At 50.8% G+C, this 24,395-nt stretch overlaps 9 protein-coding genes across 9 annotated transcripts; 6 read left to right on the top strand and 3 right to left on the bottom strand.

Moving 5' to 3' along the window:
- Positions 1–1,163: 1,163 nt before the first annotated feature.
- On the top strand, positions 1,164–2,999 carry ALT_0351 (allantoate permease family MFS transporter; the record flags this gene model as incomplete). Its single annotated transcript, XM_033555109.2, has 7 exons — positions 1,164–1,308; positions 1,378–1,422; positions 1,485–1,676; positions 1,785–1,930; positions 1,983–2,042; positions 2,097–2,351; positions 2,403–2,999. 7 exons carry the CDS (start codon positions 1,164–1,166, stop codon positions 2,997–2,999), a joined length of 1,440 nt encoding a protein of 479 aa, XP_033411000.2.
- A 539-nt stretch (positions 3,000–3,538) lies between these two features.
- ALT_0350 (3-phytase B) lies at positions 3,539–5,335 on the top strand (the record flags this gene model as incomplete). Its single annotated transcript, XM_033555110.2, has 8 exons — positions 3,539–3,647; positions 3,704–3,837; positions 3,885–4,003; positions 4,061–4,168; positions 4,221–4,591; positions 4,667–4,896; positions 4,946–5,066; positions 5,130–5,335. 8 exons carry the CDS (start codon positions 3,539–3,541, stop codon positions 5,333–5,335), a joined length of 1,398 nt encoding a protein of 465 aa, XP_033411001.2.
- A 299-nt stretch (positions 5,336–5,634) lies between these two features.
- Positions 5,635–7,489, bottom strand: ALT_0349 (acyl-CoA synthetase; the record flags this gene model as incomplete). Its single annotated transcript, XM_033555111.2, has 4 exons — positions 5,635–5,799; positions 5,860–7,004; positions 7,062–7,363; positions 7,458–7,489. The coding sequence occupies 4 exons, from the start codon at positions 7,487–7,489 to the stop codon at positions 5,635–5,637; spliced, it is 1,644 nt and encodes a 547-aa protein (XP_033411002.2).
- A 588-nt stretch (positions 7,490–8,077) lies between these two features.
- ALT_0348 (putative ABC transporter) lies at positions 8,078–10,539 on the top strand (the record flags this gene model as incomplete). The annotated part of the gene is made up of 3 exons (XM_033555112.2): positions 8,078–8,169; positions 8,254–8,948; positions 9,005–10,539. The coding sequence occupies 3 exons, from the start codon at positions 8,078–8,080 to the stop codon at positions 10,537–10,539; spliced, it is 2,322 nt and encodes a 773-aa protein (XP_033411003.2).
- Positions 10,540–11,324: 785 nt separating this feature from the next.
- ALT_0347 (exocyst subunit EXO84) lies at positions 11,325–13,521 on the bottom strand (the record flags this gene model as incomplete). Its single annotated transcript, XM_033555113.1, has 3 exons — positions 11,325–11,721; positions 11,782–13,057; positions 13,131–13,521. 3 exons carry the CDS (start codon positions 13,519–13,521, stop codon positions 11,325–11,327), a joined length of 2,064 nt encoding a protein of 687 aa, XP_033411004.1.
- A 360-nt stretch (positions 13,522–13,881) lies between these two features.
- On the top strand, positions 13,882–14,521 carry ALT_0346 (TOM complex receptor protein TOM20; the record flags this gene model as incomplete). The annotated part of the gene is made up of 3 exons (XM_033555114.2): positions 13,882–13,939; positions 14,001–14,246; positions 14,316–14,521. The coding sequence occupies 3 exons, from the start codon at positions 13,882–13,884 to the stop codon at positions 14,519–14,521; spliced, it is 510 nt and encodes a 169-aa protein (XP_033411005.2).
- Positions 14,522–15,661: 1,140 nt separating this feature from the next.
- Positions 15,662–17,372, top strand: gel2 (1,3-beta-glucanosyltransferase gel2; the record flags this gene model as incomplete). Its single annotated transcript, XM_033555115.2, has 5 exons — positions 15,662–15,670; positions 15,759–15,889; positions 15,964–16,063; positions 16,119–16,403; positions 16,458–17,372. 5 exons carry the CDS (start codon positions 15,662–15,664, stop codon positions 17,370–17,372), a joined length of 1,440 nt encoding a protein of 479 aa, XP_033411006.1.
- Positions 17,373–17,847: 475 nt separating this feature from the next.
- Positions 17,848–21,309, bottom strand: ALT_0344 (F-box and WD domain protein; the record flags this gene model as incomplete). Its single annotated transcript, XM_033555116.2, has 2 exons — positions 17,848–20,894; positions 20,958–21,309. The coding sequence occupies 2 exons, from the start codon at positions 21,307–21,309 to the stop codon at positions 17,848–17,850; spliced, it is 3,399 nt and encodes a 1,132-aa protein (XP_033411007.2).
- A 549-nt stretch (positions 21,310–21,858) lies between these two features.
- Positions 21,859–24,264, top strand: ALT_0343 (MRX complex nuclease subunit; the record flags this gene model as incomplete). Its single annotated transcript, XM_033555117.2, has 2 exons — positions 21,859–21,874; positions 21,929–24,264. 2 exons carry the CDS (start codon positions 21,859–21,861, stop codon positions 24,262–24,264), a joined length of 2,352 nt encoding a protein of 783 aa, XP_033411008.2.
- Between the last annotated feature and the right edge of the window lie 131 nt (positions 24,265–24,395).

The following is a 24,395-nucleotide window of genomic DNA, read 5'->3' as shown; positions in this document are numbered from 1 at the left end:
GTCGGATGGGTTGGGATTTTTTGAACGGGCGTTGATCGGTCAAGGTTTCTGGGTGGGACAGGACACTGCATAGCTATCATACAGAGATACCCATTTTCATCTATGCATCTCAATCATTATGCATCTTCAATGAGAACTTGACTTCTACTTCAACTATCCTCCTTTGATCTTTCACTCCTATCTATTTACACTATAAACAATAGATCTTCAAGAATCAGGATCCGAAATCGGTTCCTTCGAGAAGGTACAGCATTGGCAAAGAATGAGGACCAGAACAGCATATACTTTCTTTCTGCGATCGAATTTTCAAAATAGTCTTGAATCCCTAGTATGGACATTGGCAGCAGGAGCATCCCATTTCCAACTACCTTTAGGCCTGGTTCTCTGCGCCATGGCTCCCTTAATGCGAGTCAGTGACGAATCTCCGAAAGCCTTTTTTTTTTTACTCTCGTACTGACTCGTAGCTATCTAGACAACTATGGAGATAGGGAGATCTTATGTATATCCCAGAATATTGCTGGCCCTAGGTGCTGCAACGCTTCTTGACAATGGCTGATAATGATTCCATTACTTGTGCGGATGGCGTGATAGGGAGGAAGCCAGAAGAAGCTGGCTTGGTGGCTGTGAAGCCCACGCGCAGATCTAGTCTAAAGCAGAAACAAAGACGGTTGACGCTTTCCCTGCATCCTGCGGTTCGACGATAGTCCTTGCTTTATGCTGTCGACCTCCAAATATGCACCCCACCTCCGCGATGACGAGATTGGGGAGGTCCGATTGCTCATCAAGCATGGCTATCAGATATCTTCACAAGAATGTCATATTGACATTGGAGTCTCAGTCAATCGGGATTATTGGTCGGACATTCGAAGGACTATATTTTCTTGTCTATGGCTATGCGGGATCGTCTTTCCTCAGTCCGCGTCCGTCATTGTCCCTATCGCGCAATTACGACAAGGATGGTGTGCTGTGTTCTGTATGCCATATGGCGCTTGATGCCCTCTCAGAACCTTCTTAATAGTCACCTATTGTCTGTTCGGCAATACCGTTGCACCTAAAAGCTCCCTCAACTGTCCCAGTGTCGAGCAACACCCCACCAGGTAGAGCTGCTCGAAACTATGGCTCTAGTTGAGGAAAAGACAAGTTCGAAGCCTGCATCGCTACCGATGAAATCAAATACGCTCTCCCAGAGCAGCCTAGAAGGAGGTCAATTCGATATCAATGAAAAGGCGCTGTTGCGTAAGCTGGATTACCGACTGCTTCCACCATTGACGATACTATATCTTCTGTCCTTCTTAGACAGAAGCAATGGTACGTAGATTCTTGAATTTGTCGATTCAAGCCAAAAAGAATTATCGAATGCTTATTCAAAGCTTCTAGTTGGCAACGCTCGCTTGGAGGGTATGGCTACGGATATTGGAATGAGTGCGTGGCCTTGTTCACGATTATTCGCATAATCCGATGCTGATGACAGTGTGGTTTTAAAGCGGGCAACATGTATCTTACAGGTCTCACACTCTACTTCATTGGTTACGTCGCTTTCGAGGTCCCTTCCAATATCGTGCTAAAGAGGACTACACCTCGGATATGGCTCCCGACCCTCACATTGATCTGGGGCATCGTTGCCACGCTTCTTGGGGTTGTCCAGAATTACGCTGGATACCTGACATCACGGACAGGTAAATTGACAGACGTTGCATATAATTAAAAGAAGTGCTGACTCGAAAGGGGCCCATGTCTCAATGGGCCTTGTAGTCCGTTGAGGCGTGGCGCTTCGACGTCTGTAGCCCTGGGGATTGCTGAAAGCGGACTGTTTCCGGGCGTCGTCTTCTATCTTTCTATGTGGTATAAGCGAAATGAGCAGCACTATCGGGTGGCCCTCTTCTTCAGCGCTGCATCGCTCGCTGGTGCTTTTGGAGGCATTCTCGCCTGGGTAGGCACAACGCAAACCAGAAGATAATTAGCATCCCGTTGACGATCTGCAGGGTATTGCGCATATGCGTGGTGTTGGTGGTTACAATGGCTGGAGATGGATCTTTATATTGGTAGGGCGCGATACCAAGCGTTCTTAAACGATGATTTAGCTGACTAGCTCGAAGGAAGGACTGGCGACTGTTGTCATGTCCATTGTCGCTTATTTCTGGGTCTACAATTACCCTGCAACTGCAGAGTTCTTGACAGACAAGGAGCGCGCGTTCATCCAATTCCGCCTGAAGAAGGATAGCGATGCCGCTCAGGACGAAAAGTTCAGTTGGACGGCAGTGTTTGCTGCGTTCAAAGATGTTAAGGTTTGGTTGTACGGGCTCTGCTTCCACACGATGTCTCTGCCCTTGTACACATTATCGCTGTTCATGGTAAGATGCGTCGACACCATAGACTATGTCGCTATCTGATAATGAATGTAGCCCACGATCATCAAGGAACTGGGTTATTCGGCTGCCAAGGCCCAGCTGCTTACTGTTCCTCCTTATGCCTTGGGGTTCATTCTGACAATCATCGTCGCAATCCTCTCTGAACGCACTCGGCGCCGCGCACCATTCATCATTGGCTCGACCACATTCGCCTGCATCGGATACATCCTTCTTCTCACTTCAAAGAGAGCATCCGTATCTTACGCTGGGGTCTTCTTCGCCGCTGGCGGCATCTACCCTTCGGTGGCCATCGTGCTGTCTTGGCCGGCCAACAACGTCTCCGGGCAAACCAAGCGCGCTATAGCCAACGCGATGCAGATCTCGATCGGAAACTTGGGAGCTGTCATGGGCACGCAACTGTATCGGACTGAAAGCAGCCCGCGCTACTATGTTGGCCATGGATTTGCATTAGGGTACCTCCTTGCGAATATCGTTGTGGTTAGTGTCTTGTGGGCCGTGCTCAACCGGGAGAACGTCAATAAGGCTAAGCAAAGAGAGGCAAAGGGCATAACTGCATTTATCGGTGATATCGGGGATGCAGAAGGCGATTTTCAGGGCGACAGAGATTCTCGGTGGATTTTTCAGACTTAACGACTGCTTATCAAATGTAACGGCTTCACTTAGTGCTCGGAGTTGGTACCAGTACGGTTCGGTTCATCTTTGTCGAAATACCATGGCAAGCATCCAGTGCGTTATCTCGGGTATCTGCAACCTCTTAGGTCCTAGGAACGCAAAATTAATTAATTTAAAGCTCCAAGGAGATAGATTAAACGCATTATCTAGTGCCTTGGTTGGCTCAACGGCCACTCGACGCACGTGGCGGATCTGCTGTAGGTGAACGGCCTGCCGAGTCAACTCTCCGCAGTCTGGGCATTTCCTCCTCTCACCACCGTCGAACAATCAACCGATACAACCGAGACATCACCTTCGGCTACAGAGAACCGGTGGAGACACTTGGCTCGCGATGGCTTGAATTTGCCCGTCTTCGACGCTTGTTTTCGAGGAGGATGTTTTTGGATATCTTAAATACCACGAGTCGCACCATGGAGGCTGTTAAAATATCTCACAGCCAGATATCTTCTCTTCTCTACATTATCTCAAACTGAGTGTCAAACTCACAAAATCAGAGAATGAGGCCGACTCTTCAGACTCTTTGGCTTCTCAGCCTGGGTTATGCAACCTCAGTTCATGCTTTGGAGCCTCTTGAACATCTGGGAGCTAACTCTCCATGGTTCGCTGGTATGCTCTTTTTTGAACTATGTTATTTTTATATACTGATCTTCCTACGTGAACAGGACCTAACGTCAATAAGATCTCGTCTGACGTTCCAGATCAATGTTCCGTCGATCAGGCGATCTACGTTGTCCGCCATGGCAGCAGATATCCTGATCCTGGTGCCTATGCACAGTGGCAAGCGCTTTACAATGCTGTATGTTTTCTCGTCGTGGTAACATCGCTCAATTGCTGAGTTTATAGTTCCAATCTGCGAAGTTCAAAGCCTCTGGGTCTTTGAGCTTTATCTCTGACTGGGCTCCGGTGTTGAGATACCCTGATCAGCAGATAGCGCAAGTCTCCGTCACTGGGTATAAGGAACTGTGAGTATTTTCTGTCGGCCAGCTCTTTTGGAATGAACGATGCTGATACACTGGTAGGTACAATCTTGGAGTTGACCTTCGGTTTCGGTACCCTTCATTCTACGAAGACAATACGCCATTTTTGCTATGGGCGAACGACTATAAACGCACTATTGACTCTGCTAGGTATTCCACAGAACCTCTATCTGCAAAACTAGACTCTCCTAATATCTGACAGACTCTTTGCTCGTGGCTACCTCGGACCCAATTCCACCCACGGCGACATCTATGTCGTTAATCCGGACGTAGCAGCAGCCACCGGCAACTCTCTTGCGACATCCGACATGTGTCCTAATTTCAAGGACACCAGCGGAGGCACCTATGCCTCGACGTGGGACAAGATTTATCTGCCACCCATCACCGAAAGACTCAACAAGAAGATCTCTGGTAACCTCACTCTAACTGATGACCAAGTCTCGCTCTTCCCGTACCTTTGTGGTTTCGAGACCCAAATTACCGGCAGCACCAGTCCCTGGTGCGGTGTCTTCACGCCTAACGAAATCCTTCAGTACGAATACCGTCAGGATCTTCGTTATTACTACGGCACGGGTGAGTGATTCCTGTACAAATTGGACAAAGAGACGGAGTGAGACGAACGGCCACTGAAACTATTGTCAATTCCAGGTCCCGGCGCAGGAAAGAACATGACCGTCATGCTCCCCGTCCTCCAGGGCATCGTCAACCTGCTCGACGACGGGCCATCGGCGGCAGCAAACACGACCACCGGCACGAGCAAGCTCCCTCCTCTCATCGTCGCCTTCACGCACGACAACCAGATCAACGAGCTCGCCTCCCTCCTAGGCGTCTTCGACGAGCAGGAACCCCTTGCCGCTGATAAAATGGATAAGAAAAGGGTATGCTAGCTTTTCCCTTATCCAACCCAAGTCTAACTGTTGCCTGTAGATCTACGTCAGCACTCGCGTAAACCCTATGCGGGGGACCATCGCCTTCGAGCGTCTCAACTGCACATCCCACGGCAAGACCTCGGTTAATGTCCGTATCCGCCTAAATGACGCTGTCTATCGTAAGTTTGCCCCGTTGCATCTGCCACAGCAACATATTACTGTAGCGAGACTAACATCCATAGCCGTTCCGTCTTGCCGCTCTGGACCTGGAAGCAGCTGCCCGCTCGACCAGTATACCGCGCTGGTGGCCAAGAAGAGGGAGCAGTACGGTTCCTTTGCGTCGGTGTGTGGTCTTTCCGAGGGCAATGTTACCACTGCCACTTCGGACGGAGCTGTGACTTTCTTCAATGACTTGACGCTTCCTTTCTTGAGTGTTGTCAAGCCTTGATCCGATTCACTCGCCTGTTTTCTTTTTTCTTGTAACATTTGTATTCATTACACAGTCCTTACTGGTTCTCTTGTGTGATTTACAATGTATAGTACTCCATAATTTATTTAGAGGTATGCGGTCGTTGAGCATTTCACCCGCATAAGACTCTCTTTTGCAGATGGTACATGAGAGGGTATAGCTCGTGTAGAGCAATGCAGACACTATCGAGGCTTCCAGTCTTTGTCAAGGAATATTTATATAGAAGGGCTGTGACTCATAACGCTTATTATACGGCGCAGTCCAGCGACGGTTCTAGATCAAGCCTTATCAGGCCAGTATTTCCGTACGATTATCTTCTTGTTCACCTTACCCATCGCATTGCGCTCAATGCTGTCGACGACCTTCAAGACTGTTGGAATCTTGTAAGGGGCCATCTCCTGCTTAAGTTCCGCACGAAGGCTCTGAAGTTCCAGCGGCTCGGTCTGCAGGTCCGTCAGTTAATGCTTTGCGAGAGATGTGCTCGAGACAGGCAAATATCTCACCCCAGGCCGTTGCTTGACAACAGCAGCGACTCGCTGGCCCCATTCCTCGTCCGCAAGACCCACAACCGCAACTTCTTCAATGGCATCCAAGCCCAGCATCTTCCGTTCCACCTCTAGGGCCGAGATCTTGTATCCGCCAGACTTGATCAGGTCGACCGACGCCCGGCCTTGGATGTAGTATGCGCCGGAATCATCGCGCCGTGCGACATCCCCGGTCTTGAACCATCCGTCTGCAGTTATCTCCCTGGCTGTTGCGTCGGGCTGTCGCCAGTATTCGAGGAAGACGTTATCCCCTTTGATCTCGATCATACCGTCCTCGTTCGCAGTCTCGATGATTGCGCCCGTCTCCTTGTCGACCAGCCGCACCTGTACGCCAGGCAGAGGCCAGCCGACGCTGCCGTCTATCCGCTTGTCGACGTCCAGCCCGCAACTGAGCGCCATGCCAATCTCGGTCATGCCGTAGCGCTCCAGAAGGATTTGGCCTGTGATTGCGGCAAACTTGGTTTTGATAGGGGTAGGGAGAGCCGCGGAGCCGCTTACAACGAGCCTCAAGGAGTTGGCGCCACTTCGCGCAGCGGCTTCCTTGTCTGTGCCGCGTAGGTTGGCTTCGAAGTAATCGATCAATCGAGAATATATCGTCGGAACTGCCATGAACATCGTAGAGGAGCCCTGATCCTGCCACCGGTTCCATATGACTTGCGGGTCGAATTTGGGGTACATCTCGACCGTAGCTCCGCTGAGGAAACTAGCTGTTAGGCCGTTGATGATCCCATGGACGTGATGAAGCGGTAGGACATGGATGAGGTGGTCCGACGGGCTGTACTTCCACGCTTCGACGAGGCATCTCGCTTGGAAGGTGATGTTCTTCTGCGTTGTGACGCAGCCTTTGGGTTTTGACGTTGTACCAGATGTGTAGATCATCAGCGCCCTTCGATCAAGGGAGGACTCAGGGCCGAACGTAGGCAGAGAATTCGACGAGAGATCTTTTATCGCATGAAAAGGCCGGAGAGCCATGAATGGTACATCCTTGGTTATTGACTCACGTAGCGGCTCGTTAAACTTGGCGAACGTAGGGTGCAGAATGACCAAGGATGGGTCCGAGTCGTCTATTGTATAAAGTAATTCCTTGACCGGGTGAGTTGTACCTTCAATTGGCATTTGATATTAGTAGTCTTACGACAGTCGACGCTTAAAAGACGTACAGAGGGGAACGCAAACGCCGCCAGCAGCCCAGATAGCCCACTGGGTAACAACATAATCGTATCCATTTGGGACCAGGAAGGCGATGCGTCTTTCTTGCAGATCCTTAAGCCCCAATTCCTCGAGAATGATCTTTTTCAACGCTGCCGTATCCACTAAAAGCTGCGTGTAAGTGAATTGCTCCCCCTTGGCCGCATCTATCACCGCAACTTTCCCCGCATTGTGCTGCGAGACTTTCTGTGCCTCCAGAAATAAGGGGAGTGAGGGAATAGAATCTAATGGAGAGATTTCTTCTGACTCTGAACTGCATGAACAAAAGTCAGAGTCGACCTATGGGAATAGTTTGACCAAGATAGTGATCTTTAACAGGTTGAGGGGCGGACCTTCACTCGACATACCGGCCATTAGTGGTGGAGGGGTAAACAGTCATGTTATCTTACGTATCTTGTAGAGGGGGTATGATAAAGGCCGCGATTCAGGGGATTCAAGAGGGGAAACTTCAAGAAAGTATCATTTGGTGAGAGACATTCGGGAATTCAGAAGATCGCTTTCCCAGTCACCCACTCCGTACGTCCGTACGTGCATTGAAAATCGAGTGAGGGGAGTTGATCTTAGCCGACGCTTATCGGAGTTCGGTCGTCATCCGGCGACAGAGAGACAGGGTAGGTCGAACGAAGCTGGAATGGATGAAGACATTTCAAACAGTGCCAATTGCACATTGCAGCATGTTGACGAGGAATGTTGAGCTAGAAAGTTTGTGGTAACTACCGGTTTTATCATTTGGCTTCCGTATCTGGAAGATCGGAATAATCCAGTACTATATAGTCGCAGTCGAGGAAAGTCGTCCTATTGTGCCATTATTTAGATGCATGCGTAAGGTGTAGGTGTCGAATCCTTCCCACTACCAGAATGCTATCAAGCGCCTTCGATTGCGCACTAGAATTCTTTCTGATTTGTTTGTTGATTGCATTGGTTTCTATTTGACTCCAAATACCTTGGTACTTCCCCATACTTTAAAATGATCACGTGCCCCTACTCGGGGATTGCAGCCTCGGACTTAAGGCCGACCTCAAGCGAACTCGGAGATCAGCAGTCATCTTCATTCAAGCCGTATGCGACGGCTCCTTGAGGGAGCGACAACAATTACAAGAATATGCTGCTCAGACGATCAATATCGCGCTTCTGCCACCTCAGACCGTCGAGTTTCATCCGCATTGCTCGCCATGGCTCCTCCTTGGCACCGCCGCTAATTCGCATCCAAGATGGAACTTTTTACGAAAACTATCCTACTCCCGACGATGCGGCCAAAGGCCGTAACCGCCCTCTCTTCCAAAACTTAAATTTTGTCCTACCTTCGAAGCCAACTCCTTCTGCCCCCGAGGGCAAGGAAAGTCTACAACATTGGGCTGTGATCGGTTCGTTGGGGAGGACCCAGCTGCTTGACATCCTCCGCGGCCAGTACATCTGTCTTCCACCCACCGCTCGCAGTTATCCTTTCCTTCTCACGGACGAGATCGCGACCAAAGACCCTCGGCTACGGTTTGTGGGAAATGCAATTCAATACATTGGATTCAGTGGGGAGGGTTCAGAGGCAATCGGTGGCACTCGGGGCGCGTACCTGAGTGCTCGGTATGAGAGCCTCCGGGAAGAAACCGACTGGACTGTTCGCCAGTATCTTCGGGGTCAAACCTCTCTGAATCCCTTGGAGGGAGAGGAGGATGGAACGGTCCGAAATGAGGAGTTGTTAGCGCAGGTTATCACCGACTTGCGCTTAGGCGAGCTGCTCGACATGCCTGTTGCCAATCTGAGCAATGGCCAAACAAGGCGTGCGCGAATCGCAAAGGCCCTTCTCAGTGAGCCGGAACTATTACTGCTTGATGAACCTTTCAGTAAGTCACTGTCCATAACAAGTGAACATATGAGAAGGGTGTTGACATCTCCTTAGTGGGCCTCGATCCAGCTACAGTTCGGAGTATTTCCGGTCTTCTCGAACGCCTAGCAGTGAAGGCCTCGCCAAGATTGATCCTCGCCTTGAGGCCGCAGGACAATCTTCCGGATTGGATCACTCACATTCTTCTTCTGGGGAACTCCAACCAGATCCTGTTCCAGGGCACAAGGTCGGAAGCGGACAAAGTCATGCGCGTCTGGAAGCATCTTACAAAGAAGACCAGGAAGTCCCCAACACTCAGTGAAGAGGAACAAAAGATACTGCAGGACGCTCGAAAGGATATGGAGTCGGGCTTTCTGGATAGACAACTGCTCTGGGATCTCAACCTTATCGAAACTAGTTCGGGTCAAAGCACTGCAGTGACAACTCATGGGGGAGAGCCGTTGATCGAGATGGAAGGGGTTCGTGTGCAATACGGCGACAAGGTCGTTCTTGGCGGATGGGAGCAAACGGTCAGCGATCAGAAAAAGGAGGGACTGCATTGGACCGTTCGTCGCGGCCAGCGTTGGGTTGTACTTGGGGCCAATGGTTCAGGGAAAACCACATTACTATCCTTGATTACATCGGACCATCCACAAACCTACGCTTTGCCGATCAAGGTCTTTGGGCGCTCTCGTTTGCCCGAGGCGGGCAAGCCGGGCATTTCGATCTTTGAGCTTCAATCACGCCTTGGTCATTCGTCCCCCGAAATTCATGCTTTCTTTCCCCGTCAACTTAGCATTCGCCAGGCCATTGAGTCTGCCTTTGCCGAAACATTCCTTGCCAAGCCGACTTTGGATCATGAACGAGACTTGGACGTGAGTGCAGCGCTGAGGTTCTTCAAAGCCGAATTAGACCCAGATGCAGCCGTCACAACTGTACAGAAACCACCTGGTGTGAATTACCGCGCGATGGACTTATTCCCCAATATCGGGCAACTCAAAACTACCAAAAATCGCGATTTCGTGCCCACAGACTACGATGTCGAGTATGCCGACTCTATACGGTTCGGAGAACTCAGCACTGCCCAGCAACGCCTCGTGCTCTTCATTCGCGCATTGATCCACAAGCCAGATATCATTATCCTTGACGAGCCTTTCTCCAACATGTCTGCGTCCCTCAGAGACAAGTGTATCCACTTCCTCGAGGCCGGTGAGATGCGCGGCAACCTCAAGAGCTCCATCACGAGGCGCACAGCAAGCACAGAGGCTACGTGGCTCAAGGGCTCCAATGTCAAGCCTAGTGAAGTACGGCACCGAGGCCTATCCGACGAGCAGGCTCTCATTATGATCAGCCACGTTAAGGAGGAAATCCCTGACAGCGTCCGGTACTATATGCGTCTTCCTTCTGATCCCGGCGACGGAGGCGAGCCACTTGACTTCCGGTTTGGAGTTTTACAACGAAGCAGTGTCATGAGTGATCCCGAGATTTGGGATCTGGCATGGTCTCCTCCTTCAGCGTTTGATAAAGCAGCCAAGCCAGTACGGCGGAAAAAATCTTCCGCTAAGAACGGGCGCCATGACGAGAATATTTATGAATGGTACACGATATAAAAAGCATTGACTGGTGATAGACATAGACATAGTCTATATAGCATACCTCACTTGTACATTAATTCTCTGCATCTAGCGAAATCCTAACTCAGGTCCTCTACACATACTGGTACAAATAGCGCCTACTATGTTTGCCAACTATAAATATTTCCAGCATCCCGCCGCCCATTTCAAGCCCCTCTCCCAAAGCACTAGAAGAGCACAGAGAATGGAATAGTTAGATGAGTCCATTTTCCCACCAATTCCTATTCTCCCTGAGCCAACCAGAGATTCCTTAAACACGGGCTACCGTTGACCACAGTAGGTACGTGCTTAACTTGGCCCAAACAGTGTCTATCCCCATTCCCCAGACCATCCTGAATGCATTGACAGCCCCAATCATAAGCTAGATACCACGAGCGGGTCGACCTTGAATAGTTTGGAATCTTCAGCGCGAGGGCTGAATGCTCATTGATCAGGCCAAACATACGAAAGACCCTAGCCGCGAATCCAGTGTAGTATAGTTCCTATTGGTCCTTTCCGTCCGTTAATACCTTCAGCTATGATCAGAGCACCAGCAAATACCGGGCGACCTCGCTTTTTGATCGCTATTGCAGCTACCAAAGATAATGGGGAATAGATAGAAGTTCCTTTCAGAGGTTTCTGAATTTGCGGAATGATTTGAGAATCTTGGTTTACAGGCATAAATGTTAGTCATGTTTGAGTCTGATCGAAATCTAAATGAAATACCCAGAGCGCAGCCCGCAGGAAGAAACACCTAATAGCCTGACCTCCTGATATTCTTATCAAAAAGCATGGTCCCGTGCAGCATCCGCCAGTCCCGAAATGAGAGACTCCGACCGAGTCATTTGTGGCTTCTCTCCTCCATCATCATGCAGATCCAGACCCTTGGCAACAAGGTCGGCGAAGTCTACACCGACTTCGGTCAAGGAGTCGGCATGCTCATGTACAATATCGATGCATTTCTGCCAGACAGTCGTGCCTCGCTGTACGCTGCTGAGCTGCCGGGTGAGAAGCGCATTGAATCCGTCCAAGTGGTGTTTGGCCCACTTGATGCACGCACTTGTCATAACAGACGGGAAGCATTGTTGGTAGATGTTAAGTGTATTTTTGATCAAGGTGAAATAGACGTAGGAAACCTGGAATATATAGAGGGGGAGATCACCCTCGAAGACACATGCCCTAGATCCGTCCCAAATTAGTCCTAAATTCGAGCCTGGGGCCCTGGCGATAAAGACTTACCGGACTCGTTTGGAGATCACATCAGATCGGGCTTTCAAGTACGCTTCCCGAGCCTGATCCTCAAAGCCTAGACGAGTGAGCCAGGTAACGTTCGTCTTGGTGGCATTCAAGAACGAGTGAGTGCCAGCCAATGCTCGTGATAAGACACTGGCCAGCTTTGCCGCGCGTTCATCAACCTTGCTGTTGATGATTTGCTGCGCAACCGAGTTTCCCTTCAAGCCCCTGGCTAATTTTCTGAGCCGCTCAATGCCAGAAACTGCTTCTTCGAAACGTTGAAGGGCGATGTCGATGTCGAGTTCATCCACTTGTCCATCCACCCATCGAATATTTTGCTGCTTTCCATCAACATCAATGCGAACTTCGGGCTTGTCGCGGGAAGCGTCTGAACCATTGAGATCTGACTTTTGGGAAACGGAATGTCTGACGCCTGCGTAGCCAAATCCATCAGTGGGCTTGGTGGCCGTTTCTGTTTCAGACCGCAGTGTTCGCCGAAGGTCCTCCACCGCTTTTCGAAAAGTCGCAAGAAGCTCGCTCTTGTCGGAACTATCGCGCTTGTCGTGGCGATACGTGAAAGTCTTTGAGCCTACTCGGACATTGATTGCGTTTGCAATGCCCCGCTCTTCGGCTTCTTCGCGGGCTGCCCCAGTGCCCATATTGGCGCCGAGGTCAATCATGTCAACATCTTGCAAAGGCCAACACTCCTCAGCAACAAGTTTCGTCGGAACCGGCCCTCGATGGTTGGGGTTGCTTTGGTCGACCCGCTTTCGCTTTTTCGCGGCCACCAGTAGATGGTCGTTCAGAAGCACGATATGAACAGGGCGCCTAGGCTTCCACGTGGCCGAGTCCAGCTCGACCCACTGCCCTGTCTCCATCACAATATGCCGACCTGGAGCTACAGGCAAGAACTTTTGCGATCCTTCCACCGTCTTCCATAGTGTTTGAAGCTGGACATTCCACATGCTTTCAAGATTGGCTACTGAACTGCGATTCGCATTGCGCTTCGGTACCCAGTCATCCGCCGTCGGTGACATAGGATTGGGGCCATTTCCAATAGCTGTCTGGCCCAGAGCGGTGGTGAGCTCCGCCATCAGAGTGCGTAGTGTCCGCATCTCGCCCTTAAGCTTCTCCGCCTCCTTACTGATCTTGATGAACTGGGTGCGATTCTGGTACACATTCTGCTGAAGGTCGGTGGACGTTCGGTTTCTCACTTTCCGTAGACTGTTTTGATACTCTTCGATTTCTTCTTCTGTAGCATTGGCGAGCAGGTTTGCTACATCTACAAGGGAGCATGCCGGATTAGCCTACATGAGATCTGCCCAGAACGGTAGCTAAGCTTCAAAGCGACTCACATCTGTCTACCGGCAGACTTGGATCCCTCAATGCATTCAAATCAACTTGCGGCGGCCCGGAGGAGTCCGACGACGGCTTTTTGCTGGCTTCTGGAGGACCCAGTCCGCCATAGTTGCTTGCTGCCGCAGGGAGACCAGGGACAGGGGGGGTGCTGGCATCGAATTCCGGAGCTTGATTGAATCGCGTTGAGTATCTCCGTTTTACTAGATCTGAGGTCGCGCCATTCGTAGGGATTCGATCACGAGACGCTGACTGAGAGATATTGTTTCCCTGGCCCGAATCGGTATTCTTGTTGTTAGGTGGAAGCGGTCCGGATATGGGCTTTGGAGCACTGATTTGAGGACGAGCACGGCGCGTTCTACTTCGGAGGGTCAACCCGCGGCCTTCCATATTTTCGGACTGAAACGGTCAGCACGCGGTCAGATCGATTAGATGATAAGCTATGAAAAAGCTGAGGAAAAGCGCAAGCATTGCAACATGACGAGCTGATTGTCATAGGTAGCTGTCCCGTTGGGCGCTCAAGCGGGACAGAAACCCCGAGGCGGAACAACAATGATCCCGCGCTTCAAAATTATCGCGGCTGCCCGGTTACAAGCTCAAGACCGGCGTCACCAAAACTTCCAGTCGTCAAAGGGAATACCTTGCCATCCCCTGTTGGAACTACGAGAGATTGTTTAATTCTCTTTCTACTTCTCCGATTGTATTCTATCCTTCTAGATTTAATTAAAACGCTCCTCTCTCCGCACCAACATGAAGACCTCAACTTTGGTGGCCGCTTCTGCCGGCACCATCTTGACCGGCGTCTTGGGTAAGTGCCGAGGAAACCCATCGATCGCATCTATCCCGATTGAAGTTGACTCATCCTGTAGCCTATGCCGTATACTTTGACCACAAGAGACAGACCGATCCGGAGTTCCGCAGAAGCTTGAAGAGAAACAACCGTCGACTTGCGCGTGCTGTGAAGGAGGAAGCAGAAGCCCAGGGTGCTATGCAGCGGGAAGCCATCAAGAAGGCTGTTCAGCAGGCCAAGGATGAAGGTTTCCCAACGGACTTGGAAGAGAAGGAGGCCTATTTCATGGGTCAAGTTGCTCGCGGAGAGTCTCTGTGTGCCGAAGGTATGATCAACATCTCAATTCATCAGGGTCAACAACACGGAAGTCCGACTCACACACCTTCGCATATAGGCTCCGACCAGATTGAAGCTGCTCTGTGCTTCTACAAGGCTCTCAAGGTCTACCCTCAGCCCAAGGACCTGATCTCGATATATGACAAGACCGTCCCTAAGGACGTGTTGGAAATCTTGGCCGAAATGGTCGCCATGGACGCCGGTCTCAAATTGGGTTCTTTCACTGGCGAGGGTGGCAGTGCTGACAACCACGGCGTCGAATAGATGTCATAAGAAAGCAGCCCTCCACAGTACTTTACCCTCCGCCTCTCCGTCATTTCACCCTTTCCCGCAATAGGAGTCTTGGCCTTTGTTTCTTGAGCTTCCGGTCCACGCTGGGCCGTGGCCTGGTAACTTCTCCAGACTGACCTATCTGATTCTCCTTTCATCAAATCTCTCTCTCAAGTGGCGCTCGCAACAATCTCCACTACTGGTGACCTTTCTTCTTCCACCCCTGTACATTTGCATTGTGTCTTGGCCGCCGATGTGGCGGACCATCTTGGTATTTCTCGGCGCCATGACTTTTCGTTCTATTTATGTGTATTTCTCCCCTTTCGCCTATCATCGGTCTCCTTGGCCCCGGACCTGGCCAGACACCACATTTTGCTGGGTGGCTGAGCCCCGGTAGTTCCTCTGTCTCCGAATTCTCCATTACGATGGGTCTGCTTTGGGTTGTATTTTAGAAGGATCAGTTGTTCTAGCAGGGTGAAAAAGACGGTCTTTGAAGAAAAAGTAAAATTCGGTTAGCTGTTGTTTTCTCTTTTGAGGTTGTAACTCATTCGAAGGCAGCCAAATTCTACACAGGACGGCCCAAGAACATCCAAGACCACTTTGTATGATGTCTGACTCTTTTTGGATCATGGAAAGACCCAATCCCAGCGTCTGCAACCTCGAGGTGAGACGCTGGCGTAGTGGATGCGCCGGACTGTTGTTAGCGCCGCTTGGCCGCACTGTTTCACTCTCACGATGCTCCACTGTCCTTCATTGTGCCATTTGTGCCCAGCTTTTAGCCTTGATAAATCGTCTAATTTGACTCCTGGGCGCTGATAATTACTCTTGGCCCTATCTGTTTCCAAAATGAAGATCTTGCTCAGTCCTCTTCCCCTTACTACTACTCCCTTATTCCCTTCTGTTCCTTCGTCCTCAAATCCTTTCTCCTTGTCGCGTTGGTTATATCTTTTAATCGCCACGGTCGCTTCCTTCTGTTCTGTTTACACACCTCCCTAACTTCAGTCATTCTTTTGAAGACCCTTGAACCCTTTAACTAAGCCCCTCTTTTCGCTTCGGCACTCCCTGTGAAAGGGTCCATCCAATCGTTCAGCATCTAATCCACATCGGGACAATACTGTTCTGCCACGTTCAACCATGCTTCCGGTTCGTCACGCCTCAATTTCCAATAATTTCATTATATAGTTCTTGCGCTGTTTGATCTCTTGATTTATATACTGAGAATGATTTGCAGACTTACGTTCGCCTTCTCACGGCGGTCTGCGCTCTCGCGACCACTGCCAGCGCCGTCGTTCCTATTGAGGTCAAGGGAAAGGACTTTGTGAACAGTGAAACCGGTGCTCGGTTCCAGATCTTGGGTGTCGAGTAAGAATTTACTCTCCGCGATGCTCGACCATTTGAAAGCGGAATTGTTGATCATCCGTTCTCTTGTCCAACAGCTACCAGCCTGGCGGTTCCTCTGGCTTCACCAAGGACAAAGATCCTCTCAGCGATCCTGATGCGTGCTTGCGGGATGCCGCTCTCATGCAGCGTTTGGGCGTAAGATTCACTGTTTTCCCAGGCAAAATTCGTTGCATTACTTATGCGAAAACAGGTTAACACCATCCGTATCTACAACTTGTCGCCGAGTCTCAACCACGACGAGTGCGCATCCATCTTCAACGCAGCTGGTATCTACATGATCCTGGATGTCAACTCGCCTCTGTATGGCGGATACCTTGACAGAACCGACCCTGAAAGCACCTACAACGATGTCTATTTCCAGCAGGTATTTGGTGTCGTCGAAGCGTTCAAGAACTTCCCCAACACCCTGGCCTTCTTCGCCGGAAACGAGGTCATCAACGAGCAGAGTGTCAAGAACGTTCCCACTTATGTCCGGGTACGTCATCCATCCCAACAACTTACGATTGCCTGTCCACTGACACTTTTCTAGGCAATTCAGCGTGACATGAAGGATTACATCGCAAAGAACCTTAACCGCAGCATTCCTGTTGGGTACTCTGCTGCTGATATCCGTCCTATCCTCATGGACACCCTCAACTACTTCATGTGCGCGGACGACGCCAATTCCCAATCGGACTTCTTCGGCCTCAACTCCTACTCGTGGTGCGGCAACTCGTCCTACACTAAGAGCGGCTACGATGTCCTCACCGAGGACTTCGCCAACGCCTCTATCCCCGTCTTCTTCTCCGAGTACGGCTGCAACGAAGTCCAGCCCCGCTACTTCACCGAAGTGGAGGCCCTCTACGGCCAGGAAATGACCCAGTCCTTCTCCGGCGGTCTCGTTTACGAATACACCCAGGAGGAGAACGACTACGGTCTCGTCCAGATCAACGACAACAGCACCGTCACACTCCTCGTCGACTACGACAACCTCATGACCCAGTACAAGAAGCTCGACATGAGCCGCATCCAAGCCTCCAACACAACCCAGACCTCCGCTAAGGCCCCCAAGTGCGACTCCTCCCTCATCACCAACTCCACCTTCACCGACTCCTTCGATCTGCCCAAGAGACCCTCCAAGGTCCAGAACATGATCGACAACGGCCTCTCCGACGCCAACACCGGCAAGCTCGTCGAGGTCAAGAGCACCGACATCAAGCAGAAGGTCTACAGCGCCAACGGCCAGGAGATCACCGGCATCAAGCTGAATGTTCTGGCTAGCGGTGAGTCCAATACCCCCGGTGCTCACAGCTCCGGCTCTACTTCTGGCTCTTCCAGCTCCGGCTCGAGCGGCAGCTCGTCTTCGTCCGGCTCTGGCAAGAAGGAGGGTGCCGCTGGCACGATTTCCGTGCCCTTCGTTGGCCTCCTGTCTGCTGCCTCGTTCATGGCGTTCTTCATGCTGTAATCGGTTAATATTCTTGTCTCCTGGTTTGTATTCTGTTAAATATTTGAGAACATTTTTGTCTTCGTCCAGGCGGTCATGTAACCTCGCCGCGTCTTGGGGCTTTCAAACACAGTACATTCTTGTGCAGAACATATAGATCAAGCTCTGATATAGTTTGCTTATAAGACTTGGTTTTATTCTTTGTAGCTATGATGCTTTGTTACCTGATATGGAAATTTCATGAATTCGATATTTGCTAGAAAATACTTGTACAGAAAGAAAGCTCAAATCGACGTCTTTCGAAATTGAGTCATATTGATTGTATGAACTTGGATACAGCCGAATAGGTATGCCCTTATGCTCTGTTGATAGGGCATGGAGAAAATGCTCAAGATGATGTAGTCAATGTAAAGGATTAGTAATATCTAATGATCGAAGATAAAAACTAGACTGGAATCAAGTCAGAAAACAAAACAAAACAAAACAAAATGTTCATCTACAAAGCTCTTCCTTTGCCTTTACCCTTGTCAGAGGCCGGTGAGAATGTGCTCGGCGAAGGATATTCCCCGTGTTGCTGTCTCTCTGTTTGCCCAACACTCTGGCTCTCCGCAAGACTCAACTGTATGGCAAGCTCTAGATCATCAAGCTCTTGCTGGCGACTGCTTTCAGGACCAGCCAATTCGCATGGTGAGATGTCACCGTAACTCGAATGAAACTTCTTGGAGTACTTCACGGAAAAAGGAGACTTTTCTTGGGAAGCTCCTTCGTCGAGCAAGCTCAGGCGGATAGCTTCAGCAATATCAGGGGCAAGATCATCGTCGACGGTGTCCTGGTACGGAGAGGATGAGGATGAATAGTCGTCTGCTGCGACAGAACTATCATTCCGACCGATGGTGTCACTTGGAGAGGTACTGACCACCGAGCTATCGACCGCTTCACCACGCTTGAGGGCTTCACTAGCGAAAGCTTCTTCGCTCAGTAATTGTGCGTAGGCGAGAAGCTGCTCCTCGCTGACGTCCGGTCCCAATAGATCGATACCAAACCGGTTGCTGAGATGCGCCCTTTCCTTCGCTTCGGCAACTTTCTGTCGCTCCATTTCCACCTTTTCGTCATCTATGTACTCTTTGAGGGCTCCACGGCCACTGCTGCTGAATCGTTGACCCTCAGCCGTGATATTGCTACCCCTGTGGCCGCGGCGTAGTCGACGCTTACTACTCTTGTATTGATCTGCGCCCGACGAGCTGAAAGCCCAGTACCGCAGATGCGTTCCCAGAGCGACCATGCCTCTCAGCACAGTCGGATCGGGATCAAGGCATATGGCTCCACATGCGAAGAAGTTATTGCCAACTCCATGCATGGAGGCTTCTGCTTGCACTAAGCGGCGACGGGCTCTGGAAGAAAACCGTGAGTTGATTGTCCGAATAGGCCGTGTGGTAGAGGCAAGGGGATCCCATGCTTGCACAAGTCCGTCGTTACCACCGTGCACCAAATATAAGGATGTCAGGGCAACACATGACACCTGTGGTGAGTCGGTTTGGATGATCCTGAGTGGCGACACGGAGTTGATAATATCGGTACTCTTGGCCGAGGGGGCCCGTATATCCCAAACGAACACCAGACCTGTGGCGGTACCAACAGCGAGGTATCGTCCTCGACTTCCAGGAACTTCAGGATTTGAGGAAGACTGCTTCATGTGCGGCAATGGGGACGACATGGCCGAAGAGAAGCCCGAGCCACCAGACATCCCGAGTAGTGGATCCTCGTCAGCCGTCAGGACGGCATAAGTAGAAGAATCCAAGGCGCTTGTAGTAATTCGGACGGACTTTCGGTCGCCGAAGCCAAAGTCCGACATGCGCCATTCTGTGTTTGCAACCGAGCAGACGACTGTATCGTTGAGGTAACTGGAAGTTCTGGACGGAGGCAGACTACTCGCGTCCGAAGCGGATGATGGGATAGGTGTATGGCTAGGCCCACCAAAAAGAGATCGAGATGTAGCATCACCAGTGATATGAGGAAGGGTTCCAGAAGCCGCTGGCAGATCGGACTTCATGATCCTGGTGAACCTGCGAATTGAAGCTTTTTCACCTTCACCAGCGCCTCGAGCAATAACCATGATTGACTCACCAGCGCCATGGCCGTCATCACCGGCAAAGTCGACTTTCAGATCGCGTCTCATATCCCAGCCCTCACAAACCTTTCGGAAATGCTTGGGTCTAAATTTCAGGAAACGCTCAATCTCCTTGGTTTCGGCAGCTATCTGCTGTTCATCCAGCTTCATCGAGTCGGACGACGATCTAGGGCTGTAGCTTCCATCGACAGGATCCCTGTTGAACGGGTCTGCTCGTGCAGTCCGCCTGCTCGCTTCTATGAGCTCCCATCGAACACTTCTACCGGTTTTCCAAGCAAGCTGATCAATTTCCTCTGCGCTCAACTTTGCCGCAACATCAGGTTGTCGGGGTATTTCTGTTAGGTAGAACACCTCTCCGAGAGCATTAAGAACCGTTACCCATATCCTGCCACAAGAGGAGCGTTTCTTGGAATAATTGTCATCAACAGCAATACCAATGATGGGGACTCCAGGGCAAATAGCCCATTTAGCCGTGACCTGGCCCCTCTCAAACCGCTTCTCATAAGTAGGATGAGGTCCGAGGGCATAAGCCGTAATGATACCGACAGATGAGCCAGATAGCATCCCAATCAAGCCTCCCGTCATCTTAAGGATGTGCGCAGACTTGGCGATCCAGACTGCAGTGATTGAAGTTGTCGCCGGGTTGAGCGCAGGGACACCCTGTTGTGGTTTGGAACTTGATTCCACGAGTCCAAGGAAACGGCCACGCTGCTCCGTAGTCGAGATGAAGTAACTACGGCCTTGCGGACAACCTTCGCCATAGACCATGCCATATGGCTGACTGACGTCCATACAGTTGGGTTGCCCAACAAGGTCGCCGGATCCAAGGCCATATTCGGTATCGCCAGGGAACAAGTCCGCGAAATGCCGGAACATCTGATGATCGGACAGACCCCATGTACCGACTTTGACCGTCGAAGGGTCGCTAGCAGATGCAATTCCCTGCTCCGACGCACCATGAATAAAATGCGGCTCCTTCTTGGCATCGTCTGCACCGAAAGAAGCACCGAGATGACTCACGGGGTACATAAGCTGTGAAGTGTAGGTGGCTACAGCGCTGCCATTACGTACATTGGCAGCTCGAACCGTACCATGTTTCTTGGAAGGCTCGAATTGAGCTGGCTTGCCCCTTGAAAGCGATCTCAACAAGCGGGTTCTCAGAATGTACTCGCTTCTCCAAGAAGCTAGCGCAGTCAGTCTCGAGAAGTACCGCTTATTCGAAGCCACATTATCCGAGCTGTCCGCTGTAGAGAGCCGAGTGTCATTTTCCAGAGTGTACGGACCCGGGAAGTACCGGGAGAATGCGATTCTCCAGGCATGAGGGGTGGTGACTAAACTATAAAAGCGGCGGGACACAAGTGAGATAGATGACAACGACGGCGGTGGCAGATGAGACAGAATGTGAGTCAGGACCTCTGCGAGTTCCAAAAATTAGTTCGTTGGCCGCTAATCACTGCACTAGGAGAATGATGACGTACCATTGGGTAAGGCTCCCAGAGATATACACGGCTGAGCATTGAGATTTGTCCTCTTAGAGCGATAATCTGCTTGCTTGCTGGGAGACTGTGGGATGGCATTCCTGTACTGACCGGCACCGCTGACAGCCGGCGATGAGTGAAGGAGTGGATCGGAACTCATCGCGTTCAAGGACGAGAGGCTGTCGTCCTCGAGGCCAGTGTTAGGGTCTCCGACTCCCTCATGAGGAAGACCGGAAACCCGGTGATTCTCTCCGCAAAGGTCATGTCCATGCTGGGTGGGGTTGAAAGCGTCTCCGGATGGCGTTTCTGCTGGGGAAGTCGATTGAAGAACTGCAGATGGCTCTGATTGCATAAAAAGGTTTGGTAAGGTTGGAGGGACAATGTAGGCGACTGAACCAGCGGAGAATCCTGGATCAGCCGGGATGATAGTCAGAGAGAAGCGACGAAGGAAATACGGTAGGATCGATTCCTGAGATAGAACTCAAATGGAGGAGGGTTGAAGGGGAAATCAAGGAATGAGTCAAGACTCAAGATTCGGATGGTCGATGGCGGGGGGGCAGACTTTCGCGTCCCGAAACACGTGACGCGGTCGCGCCTTGGAGGCAAATTGCTTTTTCGTCCGCAACAACAGCCTGAGAATTCCAAGGATAGTGTTCTGTGGACAAAATTTTATGCTCTTAGCTCGATTATATTAATTCAGACTGAGATGGCAAGTCTTTCATGAATTCGCACCGAAAAAGGTTGGCTGTGTTTGTTGTCTGCAGGCAGCACTCTCCAGGCATCTAAGCAACTGTCCTCCGTAGTTCACCTTTAAGCTCTTGTTGCTCTCTGGTTACCTTGAAAAGTCCACATTTACTCCTCCATTTCTGCATGCATGTGTGATTAGCTCTCTGCTTTGAATATGCCTGGCATCAGTGGTAAGCAGTGATTTTTAAAAAAACCATTCCAGCTTCAAAGGCTGATTCACATAGACGCGGAAACAATCCGCATCCTTGTATCAACCGACAACCATGTCGGGTACAATGAGCGAGATCCGATAAGGGGCGATGACAGCTGGAAGAGCTTCCATGAGGTGATGTGTTTGGCCAAAGAGCGGGACGTGGACATGGTACTCCTTGCTGGCGATCTTTTCCATGAAAACAAGCCGTCCCGAAAGTCCATGTACCAAGTCATGCGATCAATCCGAATGAACTGCTTGGGTGACAAGCCTTGTGAGTTGGAGATGCTCAGTGATGCGAGTGAGAACTTTCAAGGGGCATTCAACCACGTCAACTACGAAGATTTGGACATCAACGTTGCCATTCCGATCTTCTCAATTCATGGAAATCACGATGACCCGTCAGGCGAGGGTCATCTGGCGGCCTTGGATCTACTCCAGGTATCAGGACTGCTAAACTACTACGGTAGAACACCAGAGTCCGATAACATCCATATCAAGCCAGTGCTGCTACAGAAAGGGCGCACAAAGTTAGCTTTGTACGGTATGAGTAATGTACGGGATGAGAGGCTTTTCAGAACATTCCGAGACGGTAAAGTGAAGTTCTATCAGCCTTCCATCCAAAAGAACGATTGGTTCAACTTGATGTGCGTCCATCAGAACCATCACGCATATACCGAGACCGGCTATCTTCCAGAAAATTTCCTCCCAGAATTCCTCGACCTGGTCATCTGGGGCCACGAACACGAATGCTTAATCAATCCAAAGCTCAACCCGGAGACAAAATTTCATGTCATGCAGCCTGGATCGTCAGTAGCGACGTCGCTTGTCCCTGGCGAAGCGGTTCCAAAGCACGTCGCGATTCTTAGCATCACTGGTCGGGAGTTTAAATGCGAGCCAATCCGCCTGAAAACAGTTCGTCCGTTTGCGATGAGAGAGATTGTGTTGTCAGAAGAAAAAGGCGCACAGAAGTTGGCCCGTAAAGAGAACAACAGAACTGAAGTTACGCGCTTCCTGATATCAATCGTTGAAGAACTAATCGAGGAAGCCAAAACGGAATGGCTGGAAATGCAAGACGAGGCAGATGAAGATGAGGAGCGCGAAGTTCCATTACCGCTAGTGAGGCTTCGTGTCGAGACATCCACGCCAGAAGGAGGCAGCTATGACTGTGAGAACCCTCAGCGCTTTTCCAACCGTTTTGTGGGAAAGGTCGCCAATGTGAACGACGTGGTACAATTCTATCGGAAGAAGAAGAATACAACGACACGCAAGAAGGACGACGAAGTCGATGAAGCCGCTATATCTCAGCTGTCCACTCTGGACACAGTGAAGGTGGAACAGCTGGTCCGCGAGTTTCTCGCCGCCCAGTCGTTGACCATCCTTCCGCAGAATTCTTTCGGAGACGCAGTGGCTCAATTCATCGACAAGGATGACAAGCATGCGATGGAGATGTTCGTCAACGAGTCCTTAGAAAGCCAGGTCAAGCATCTGATGAGCTTAGATCGTGAAGGCGACGAGATGGATGATGAAGAACTAGCCCAGAGCTCTATACAGAAGGCCATGGATAAGTACCGGACACAGATGGAAGAAATGTTTTCTCGGGGAGTAAAGAAACGAAGCACACGGGGCAAGAAACGGTTCAAGCCGAAGCCCGACGGATGGGACACCGAATTCGACGGCGAGTGGGAGGATCAACCAGGCGCTCTAATTCACTCAGATAATGAAGGTGGCGATCCCAACGAAGAGGAAGCTGCTGAAGATGGAACAGAACCCCAGAAGGCTGCGTCGAGTCGTGGTCGCGGCCGTGGACGAGGTGGACGAGCCGCAGCAACTAGCACATCTCGTACCACAACTAAAGCGCCAGCGTCAAAGAAGAGCACTCCTGCTAAAACGACAAGAGGTCGAAAACAGCAAGTAATCTCAGATGAAGAAGATGACGATGTAGTCATGCTCGATGACGATGAAGAGGATGCCGCCCCTCAAGCCCTCTCCAACATTGACGGGGACGACGACGACGACGACTCACAAGCCCTATTCGTCAAACAGCCGACAACAAGGACCCGCAAACCAGCAGCAAGCTCGGTAGCTACAAGTCAGCGCCGATCGGGACGCAGCGCGGCGTCACCTGCCCCATCTTCAGCGACCATTAGCGGCACGGCTACTGGTCGAACCACTGGCCGAGCGAGACAGACACAGACGATGCTTAATTTTGTCGGCTCTCAAACCAGTTCGCGGTCGCGTGCTGCTGAAGCATCCAAACCGGCATCGAGAACTAGCCGAAGCACCAGAGCTGCTAGCGTGGCCAGCGAGGATATCGATGATGACAGTGACGCTTTCGAGCCTATGCAGAGTTCCAGAAGGCGGAGGTAAAGGAATTGATACTGAGGCTGGGAATAACATCCTATTTGAATCTCTTTTCTTCTTCCATCCTTCGAAACAAATGAGCGTCTTATCGGCTGGATTGCATCTCTATGGCGTTCAGGCTTACAGGTCCTCATTTT

Source organism: Aspergillus lentulus (assembly GCF_001445615.1).
Source record: "Aspergillus lentulus DNA, contig: Alt01, strain: IFM 54703, whole genome shotgun sequence".
Lineage (NCBI taxonomy): Eukaryota > Fungi > Ascomycota > Eurotiomycetes > Eurotiales > Aspergillaceae > Aspergillus > Aspergillus lentulus.
The sequence above is the reverse complement of the archived record's forward strand: the minus strand, read 5'-3'. Positions and strand labels throughout refer to the sequence as shown.